The sequence below is a fragment of the Henckelia pumila genome, unplaced genomic scaffold, assembly GCF_033568475.1.
Source record: "Henckelia pumila isolate YLH828 unplaced genomic scaffold, ASM3356847v2 CTG_298:::fragment_3, whole genome shotgun sequence".
Classification (NCBI taxonomy): Eukaryota; Viridiplantae; Streptophyta; class Magnoliopsida; order Lamiales; family Gesneriaceae; genus Henckelia; species Henckelia pumila.
The window spans coordinates 630,080-640,240 of NW_027331797.1; the positions used below are offsets into that span (position 1 = coordinate 630,080).

Sequence of the window (10,161 nt, forward strand, 5' to 3'; positions counted from 1 at the left end):
TCCCAATTGGCATCATTAGTTTTTAGTTCCTTGCTTTGCAAATAACACCCATTATTTCTTTTACTCGAAGCTCCACCCCAAATATGAGATTTTGGTGTAATGTACATAGGATATGAGTCAAATCTTAAAAATAAAAGCTCGTGCCTACAGAGTGATAATAAAACATGAGATCTATCTCAAAATGCAACTCCAAACCGACATCAAATACATGCCTAACCCAGCAAACAAACCCAATGGGTCCAATCTCCACTAATTGATCCGGCCCAGGAGACCTAGCTGGGTTTGTGGAGGCCCGTCAGGCATAGAGTGAGACCAGCCCATCAAGGTCAGCTCTAGTTGGTCATTTAAGCAAGGATTGTTTACAAAATATGCGGATATTAAATATTTACACAGCAGTATTCCACATGAAAAAATGAATTGTGCATTGCAGTTCATGTATCATTACAACTTACAAGCCAGGGGGCCTTAAGAAAGGCACCAAATTAAAAAATCCTTCTACATCAATAGGAAGCGCAACTGCACGTCTCAGAATCCCGGGTGTATGCGTGTTCGCCTTCCACGTGTCAAGCCACGGCCCCCCTCCAACTTCCACCGCTGCCATGTTACTCGTAACATCCAAAATAACCTACCAACGACGGAAATAGAAGGACTTAAAATTACCTGACCATTTTGGTGGTCTGCATATGATTAAGTTTGGATTGCAGAACAAAGATATACCTTTCCTTCAATTCTATCGTAATGTTTTTCCCACAATCTGAGTCTTAAGTGGGCAAAGCAAGTGTCTCTGCAACCAGGAGTAAACCCTGCATCTGAGGTGGGAACACGCAATGTCGTATCAGGTTCCTCAGTCGTTGCTTCCAGTTCTACCTGCTCGAATGAGATTAAGTTAGAAAGAATCCATCAATGACTTTCAACACCATATTACCCATAGTGAAGATTCAGAAAATCAGGGAACAAGGTCATAAGTGTGTGTTATACCACGTGTATTCCATTATCTGCAGAAATACACCAGCGACCCCATTGAGTAACTTCCCAGCTAATCATTCCATTCCAGGGTACAAACTCATAGAAAATCCCACCAAAATGAACTCCAAGCTGCATGAATAATTTGATAAATAAATCTTAGTTTCCAAGAAAAAAAAAAAAAAAAAAAAAGAAGCACCAATAGAATAATCGATGGACAACAGCACACGATCATAACTTCCAGAATTCTTTCACGGAAATAGTTCTTATGGTCCAGTTTTTTTATGTCAAGCATAGGTCATGTAACTTAAATAGAACAAGGTTTAAATAGAACGATGATACTAAATTTGTAAATAGATAATTACCACTGCACCATTTTCAAAAGTTTCACTCAGTCCAGGCACCTGTTTCAATCCACCAGCAGCAGTCAAAGCAACATCCCCAGTTGCACCTTCAAAGACATTACATTGCAACTGTAGACAAAGCCAAGCATGCACTGATGAAAAATCAGACAGAAAAAAAAAGACGAAACTCTAGAAGCTAAAGTAATTACATCGCAAATGAATGCTTATTAGGGGTGTTGAGAAAGGCTCCGCCTTTTGCTTATATTTACAAGGTTTTTTGTTGTAGTCACAATTCATTAAATATCATAATTCATGAACTGTAACAGATCTTGGTTTGAATTGTTTCGTATTTAAAGGAGTAGATAGAAATAATGACAAGCAACGAGTCCAAAAACATAAAGCAAGTACCCAGAACCACTTTCCAGGGAAGCCACCACCCCAATTCTTTTCAGCATATGACGGAGCGTTTCTGAACTCATATCTTTTATCATCCCACTCAATCCAGCCTACAATAATAAATCAGAATATAAAGATGAGATATCAAGAATAAAAAAACAATAACAGCAAATAACAGTTCTTCCTCCCAATAATTTAAGCCCAAGCGCAAAATTAAATCCCATATGTACAAAAAGCACCAAATTGAAAAGGTGTATGTGGAACCATAGCGTGAACCATTACTTGCCAAGAGGCCGGATGAAAATGTGGCTAACCCGACAGGTTAGCAACAACACCAAACTGTAACAAAACCTTCATGCGTTGGTCAAATATATATTTCAGCGATCCATAATTTTCCACCGTTGTGAAGTTCTTGAATGTGTTCGTAAACTTTTTAACTAGACAAATACAGCATTAACTTAGCATCACTCAATATTCATATGATATGCTTCTTCAGTATCTAGCTCACTGCACTTGGACAAGAACAAGGTTTTAACTTTTAACAAATGGAATTGAAGAGTAAAAAAACTATTTAGAATTAAGTATCAAGTATTACAATCCTAGACATGATAAACTCTTTACAATGAAATGTCAGATGAAAAGTGTTGGTTATTTCTCAAGCTGACGATCAAGTCTGTAGCTACAGCAAGAAAAATTCCATTATTTATGTCACAGTTAATATTTTTGCAAGCCATTAGCAAAATATAGATAGATCTCTGTCAAAGCATGCAAAAGAAATACAAACTAGCACCTGTTGAAAGTCCGCTTGCCATACATATTTGCCAATGAGGCCCAAAGACAGGAAATGTAGCAAGCCATCCAGCTGAGGACTTTTGCTTTGACCCAATATTTCCCCATCCATAAACAGGACGTGTGCTGTACTTCCAACGAGCAGTCTTCACAATCTTAGCATAATTAGTCCTGACAAACAAATTAAGCCAAAACAGTAGCACCTAAATGATCAATTGCGTGGATAAATTCAAACAAAGGCAATAAACTGAATTATTAAAAATGATCGCAAAAGATTCTCTTTTACAAGTACTGCATCTCGTCCAGGAATCCACTGTTTCCAAGATTTTAAAAGAAACTTCAAAATGATTGCAAAAATCGATAATCATGAACAGACTGGAAGTATCATTTATCACACTTAATTCCACAATCCACATGATCTTACAAAGTTGTCTAGCCTCTAAAATTCGCGAGTCTAAACTGGTTCGCCCAAATGTCATATAAAATTTGAAGCCGTGGAAATAAGAAATGTGTAGGTTAATCACAGTGCACTCCTATGGTTGTCCAATCAGGGTCACAAAAAGAATGGTACTTCAACAGCAAGCTGTTAAAAGAAGCTCTGTCGTTCTTTGGAATTTCAAAGTTCTCCCTCATTTTTTGGACACTTCAACAAAACAATTATACACATAATTAAAATATATGATGCATCCTGAATTTACAAACTTTTGGAACATGCATTACCTTCCATCATCACGAATAAAACCTTGGTGCCATAGTGGGGTGACTTGGAAACCCTCTAACACTCTTCGATTGAATTCCTGAACCAACGATTCAGCACACTCGTGAAATTTTGACATTCAATTTATAATATGCAAATGTAAGATCCTCAAACTTTTAACATTAGTAAAATAATGATTGCTAAGATAAAATTATTGTGAGACAAAAGCATTGTATAACTTTCTAAAAAGTGAGTGGGAGCCAAGGGCTTGCTGCCCAAGTGACAGTCATACTCCTTTAAAGGGACAGATCTCAGGTTCAAGATTTTTGAAACCTCACTCAAAAAAAAAAGGACAAGTGAGTGGGATGGTAGGGTAGGAATTGAGCAGGATATGTCTTAGAAATGAATAGGTTATTCATTCAAAGAAGCATGAAAATATTTGCATGGTTTCAAGCAACTTCATTGCTGAGTCACTGCAAGAAGAAATTGACCACAAACAAATTAATCTTGATATCTGTCGAGCAAGAGAAGAAAAATCTTGGTGAATGAAGGGCAAGCACGCTAACCTGAGGAGGAACCTCTTTCTTAGGAGGCTGCATGTTTTTATGACCTAGAAATGTATTCCCAAGTGACAGGTCGTCTCTTTCTATCAATGGAGACAATGTTAATTAGATTGCAAAAAATTATATCATGATCTGAAGTCAGAGAGCTTAAAAACTTGTGACAATTCCACTTAACAATTGAAGATGCGTCACTATTTCGTAGAAAAAACACATGGAATACGCAGAACTGAAAATTGGTCTGCATATCACAACTAACAGATACAGTACTGATTCTGGTGATAGATTAGAAGCATGGGTGGTACATGAGATGAAGTTGCAAAATCAAATTTACTTGCTGGTTCAAAGGAAGATTTGAGCAGTCCATGATATTGAAAAAGAAGCTGAAACAGGATACAAGCATTGGCACACAGATGTGCCTCTAACTTGTCTAATACAACATGAAAAAGGCATTATGAAACTAGTGAACACCGGACTTATCACCATGATACAACAAAATGCTAACAAAAAATTTTGGACAACGGCTTTGAAGCTTCTATTTAAGGTAGTGTTTATTTTACAGCTGACTTTACAAAATAAAACCACATTGATGCAAAACAAAGATTATATCAGTGGTAGCTTGACCAAAAAAGACATTGCCCTGCAAACTCAATAGGCTTCATATGGACCATAAAAACTAAAAAGACTTACCCCCCCAAAAGTTGTGAGATTCTTCTGCATACTGACAAATATACTTGTCATCTGCCCCCAGAATTTGAGCTCCAACACCTGTAAATCGAGGTCCATATCGTGCCTCTTCCTCTCTGCTCAATTTCTTTGTGAATGCTGGGTTTTCCACAGAATACATGAAGCAAAAACTCTGCCTCAATTCTGGTATTGAGACCTTAAGATACCAGCCCTCAAAAAATTGTCGAGTAGATCCATCAAAATGGAACCTGCGGTAATATGTACAAAAAAACCAATAAACTAACCTTGTGCGAGGCCAATGACACAGAATTCTACAGACGAAAGTTATATTCAATTTTACGTGACACTTCTGAGAAATAGTTATTTTCAAGTGTTAAGCAGGTCATAAATAAACATAATATGCTTGTATTGACTCAATTTTGGTTTGAAATTTCATAAAGACCCCAAAAGACGAAAAGGAAACCACAACCTTCTTTTAAGGTGGAAGATAATATGTTTATCATGAAAAAAAGAACAAGTCATGCTAACAATATAAAACATGTCCTATAATTATAACAAAACTTGCAATATCTAAACCATATAATAGTAAATTGGGTATGATATGCTTCGAAAATCCACCAATCCATCCAGATGAACTAACTTGAATAGATAGATCAGAATATTTTCTATTTGTAGATTAAACTAGTATCTTGAAATAATTATTCCCTTAAGATCGAGCTAGCTCCAAGAATACACATTAAGCCAAGCTCAAGCATTCATTCTAATTCAAATTATTTCTTTGCATCAGCAGCATCAATTCCTTGCCTATTACCACAGTACACATTTTCAAGAGAACCCATTCTTAAAATAAATATTTTTGGTAGAGAACAATGGTACGCGTAACTTAATGTTGAAGTATCCTACATTAGTCGTCTTGGGTATGGCAACGGTTGCCCACGTAGCTAGTGTTATGGAGGGCTCCTAGGAAGCTCTTCTCAATTTTTCCTTCACAAAATTTGCTTCCTAAAAACTCTCCAAAACACTACCGTGATAACCCGCACTTATAAAGACTTGAGAAACCATAGCTCTTGCACAGCAAGGGCAATCGCATGGTCCGACAATTTACTACATTAGACAAGCTGAGCCTAACTCTAACTCTCTAACATAGAAGCTTGAACTCAAAGACAGCTCTTTTCAAGTGTTTCCAACAAAAGTTTTAGCCTTCTCCCTCTGAATGCATTCCCAAGGCGGAAAGTTGACGAACACGTACAAAAATTTCATAAACACAAAATCAAAAAGATCATACATATAGAATCAATAATGAGATAAGAATAATGCACGCGAATCGCAATCATCTCCATAATTATATTATATTATATTATATTATATTGAAAAAATACATGTACACATTGAAAAAAGCTACCCGCTGTGAGGCGTTCGAAGAGGACGATTGGCAGGCGTGGGTTCGTAAATAGGTTCTACAGCTTCGGTCCCCTTTTTCCCAGGATCCTCTTCCACGGAGGGACTAACAGAGTTCTCAGCCGATACGGATTTGATGGCAGTTGAGTATCGTGATCTTCTCATGTGGAACCGCAGCTCCGCAAGTGAAACATGAGTTTTTGCTGCACCAAGAACAGGATTTGTGGCCACGAACCGTGGATTATTGGCGAACGCACACACATTTTCCATTAATGAACAAGAAAGATGGTGTAGTTTAGGCCCGTGGATGGGTTTAACGTCGGAGAAAAGAGAGGATGCTGGACACTTGGCATGGCTGTGATTGATTTAGCTTTACATGGTGCTGTGCTGTCCCATATTCCACACACTAGTTTATTCAAATTTCAACCGTGACCATTTTGGCTTCCAATAACATTCGTCCAGCATATGTGTCTCAATATTCCAACGGATGGGTTTTCAAATGGCCCATAATTTTTGGGTTCTGAATGAAGATAGAGTTGGGCCTGAAAGCCCATTCGACACCATCGTTTTCCCCGTACATGCAAAATGACATAAACATCATATATTATCCTCACAGTTCACAACAGTACACTAAAGCTAGCTCTCTCTCTCTCTTTCTCAGCCCCATCTTTGCGTTCTTGATCAAGCTTCTGTATGATATGAAGGCCAACAATAATTCACCGAAATTGAAAACAACCCCACGTACTCAGTTGTTTTCCTGTGGTTTCTTTCGCCAATGCACGCAGACTGTACTTAGTCCCACCACCTCCACTCCACCGCCACTCCCCCAGGCGCCGGCACCTCCGCAGCAAACTCCGCCAGCGCATTCACAGCCTGAATCCTCCTCTTCTTCTTCTTCCAACACTTCACAGAGCTTCACGCAGTGGAGGTTCCCACTCTCCAACTCACCCATAGCACATAGCTCATACTCACACCCCAAACCCGATCCGGAGCCCGACCCCAGAAGTAGGGATATCTCTGTTCCACCGCCAGTTTTGCATGCCAACTTGGAGGAGCTGTTCCACGTGGCGGAGCTTCACTTCAGTTCTGGGTCAGACTACGACCGGGTCGGGGTGATTCAGTTGCTTGAGAGATCCCTCGTCCCAGACCCACGCGCTGCGGTGGAAGGCGGGACTTGTCCGGTGGCGGTGGTGAGAGGGGTCGTCGAGTGTCTGCGCTGCGAAGGCGTGGCGCGTAAGCCGGCCAGTAAGGTGTTGCTGGCGCTTTGCCTGGTAGAGGAAAACAGGAGCGTTGCGGTAGAGGCGGGGGCGGTTACTGCGGTGGTGGAGGCGCTGGCGGATGCCGAGATTTCGCTGGCGGAGAGGTCGTTGGCGGTGTTGGAGCTTCTGTGCACGACGGCCGAGGGTGCGGAGGAGGTTCGCGCCCATGCTTTGGCTGTTCCCATGATGGTGGAGGTTATGGGGAGAATGGAGGGGAGGGGGAAAGAACATGCAATAAGCGTATTGGCCGTGATCTACGGTGGCTTAGGGGAAGATGCGACGGTGGCGCCTGCGGAGGAGGTGGCGCGTGCTGTGATGCTGGCTTTGCAGGGGGATTGCAGTGCTAGAGGGAGGAGGAAAGGGGCCCAGCTTCTGAGGATTCTTCAAGAAAATGGACGGTCAGATTTGACCCAAGAGGTGGATGAGAGGTCTGGATATTTTGACCAACGTTGACGCTTTCTGCTGAATTAATTTATAATTATTCCATGTCCCCTTTTTTTAATGTACATCATTATATCACTTTAGCAGCTTGTATTCTGATTCATTTTTTTTCTCGTTTTGTATTGCTAGTAAAATAATTAAACTTAAAAAATAATCACTTATAAACTATTATAGAAATATGAACATATATTATGTGTTATTTCTATTTTTTGTAACTTGGATATAATTTTCAATGTTCTCTCTAAAATTTAATTTATTTAAAAATTGAAAACACAGTCACGTGCGGTGGGGTATAGAGTAAGGTCATGCATATGCTGCATGTCAGATTCTTTGTGCAAACCGCGAAGCTGGCAATCATGGGATTAGTATATATTTATGAGTAATGATACATGTCCATTCAAATTTGTATATTAATTTGTACAACATAAAAAAATCAAAACAAAAATTTTATTTATCAAAATCTCATGATAAATTGAATGTAAAATATCGCGATATAATGGCAAAATCTTACGATATATTTGTTGTAAATATCGTTGTACATGATATATGTTGTATTTGTAGCATTATTCTATATTTATTTATGCCTTATAAAATTTATCATAATTCCCATTATTTTTGTTTCAAAAATCAAATATTTTATTTCATGTCACATTTCTATTTTCATTGTATCATATCTTATCAATTCATCCGTCGAAAATAGAATTTAAATAATCAATTGCATTTTTGTTGTACGTATATCGAAATTATCTCATGCACCTTTACGTCAAATTCATCATTAAGTTTTTGCAACTTATTGACGATTATAAACACAAATCTAAAATACGATATTTTCCCCATGTATGCTTAACTATAATATTTTTAATATGTCAAAATAAACTTTTATTTGATTTTTAAAAAAATAATTAAATTATATATTCAAATAAAATGCTTCTTCAAATTAAAATAATTCTCTCATATTAACACGATTGATTAATCAAGATAAAATGTTTAAATCTTGAACATGATTACGATTATGTAAATGCAATTAAATAACAATAATTTTTGGATAAGATTAATATTTTTAAAAATATGAATAGTTAAATGAATGATTAATTTATACGTTCATTAAAAAAAATTTATGTTTCCGAATTCATCATATATAATACTTAAATAAAAATCCAAAACACACAGATAAATCAAGAAATAATTTAATATATTTTTTTATTTAAAAAAACTCAAAACATAGACTATTCATTGTAGAAAGATTTATTATTAAGGAAATATAGTAAAAAGAATTTAATGGCCGTCGGATTATTCTTCCATCCATCTGATCGTCATAAAAGAGGGTGCCCATAATAACTATTTTCTTCTATGAGTACATTTCTTGAATTTTCAGCTACTTTTTTATGTACACGATACTAGCACGAGCCTTAAATTTAATTAATTAATGTCATCTATGATCTATACAATGTACTTTTTTCCTTTTATTAATTTCAAATAAAAATTCCAGTTTTATTCCTCTGTGTTGTCATTTTCTATATTATTTTTCAGACCCTCAAGATCTCAAATAAGGAACAAAATATCGATAATTGTGGTGGCCCACGCTCTATTGGAATCTCGAAGGGGGTGAGTTTGGAAATTATTCCAGATAATTGTTGATGATAAAAAACTCTTTTAACACAATTTAATAACCTAAATAGATTTAATTAGCGTACTGAGACCATATACGATAAAAACGTTCTCTTCAAGATGAGAGACTTATAGTTCCGAAAAGTTCGTACGTTATATTTGATTAATGATTATGAGTTTGATTTTCACAATCAATGATTTATTAGATTAATTTATTGCACAAAATTCGTTCTATCTATATAATTTATTGGCTAAAGTGATTTACATTTTGAAAATTTATCTAGTGTGTGCCAAAAAATAATGACAATAAACATGTCATTAAAGAAAATGAGCAAATGAGGTTTAAATGTGCAAAAAGTAAGTGGAACAAGCAAGCATTAGTGAATAAAAACGTCGTCCTCATCACTCCTTTGTATATATATATAAAAACAAAAAACAAACAACAAATAACAACGACATCTAACTCGTCTCTCCTTTTGTATAAAAAAAATATCAACGACGACATCCAAAATGATTATGATAAAATTATATTATTAACCATGAATTACAAACTTATAAACAAGCAACTTCTAAATTCTCTTTACCTCGTGACTATCTAATTGTGATTTATGTATTGGTTCATCTTGAATACAAAACACAATTCGTGATAGATATATATCGTCTCGGCGAATCCATCTTCACAAATATCAAAAAGCTCAGAAAATTAATCTGGAACGTAAATTTAAACAAAATATATCGGAACAACAGTGTCGGATACTAATGTTTAATATTATCATGAAAATTATCTTAAAGATATCAATTAATTAGGGTGTTTAACTAGTGGATACCTGATCATATATTATATATATGTTTATTTTAGCTGACCAAGAGTATATTAAATGGATTAGATAAAACGGAATTAATCCCCGCCATCATTAATTGAGTATCCGGTTCTTATCACTTATAACAACATATTATATACATACACATATATTTACGGCTCGGGCTATGTTACACCGGGTGATCTTCACCCGGTGCAG

General features: G+C 36.6%; 2 protein-coding genes across 3 annotated transcripts; one reads left to right on the forward strand and one right to left on the reverse strand.

Moving 5' to 3' along the window:
- Positions 1-333: 333 nt before the first annotated feature.
- Positions 334-6,229, reverse strand: LOC140870906 (tocopherol cyclase, chloroplastic-like). Of its 2 annotated transcripts, none has more exons than XM_073273310.1 (10): positions 5,839-6,229; positions 4,436-4,684; positions 3,756-3,831; positions 3,213-3,289; positions 2,494-2,663; positions 1,716-1,813; positions 1,329-1,436; positions 979-1,095; positions 718-867; positions 334-625 (listed from the first exon to the last, which is right to left on the reverse strand). In XM_073273310.1, the coding sequence occupies exons 1-10, from the start codon at positions 6,102-6,104 to the stop codon at positions 449-451; spliced, it is 1,488 nt and encodes a 495-aa protein (XP_073129411.1). In that variant the 5' UTR covers positions 6,105-6,229; the 3' UTR covers positions 334-448. The 2 variants fall into 2 exon arrangements, with proteins under 2 accessions (XP_073129411.1, XP_073129410.1); XM_073273309.1 differs by having other exon boundaries at positions 336-625; positions 3,756-3,835; positions 4,440-4,684.
- On the forward strand, positions 6,215-7,654 carry LOC140870907 (uncharacterized). Its single transcript, XM_073273311.1, has one exon. It carries the CDS (start codon positions 6,359-6,361, stop codon positions 7,544-7,546), a length of 1,188 nt encoding a protein of 395 aa, XP_073129412.1. The 5' UTR covers positions 6,215-6,358; the 3' UTR covers positions 7,547-7,654.
- Positions 7,655-10,161: the final 2,507 nt, after the last annotated feature.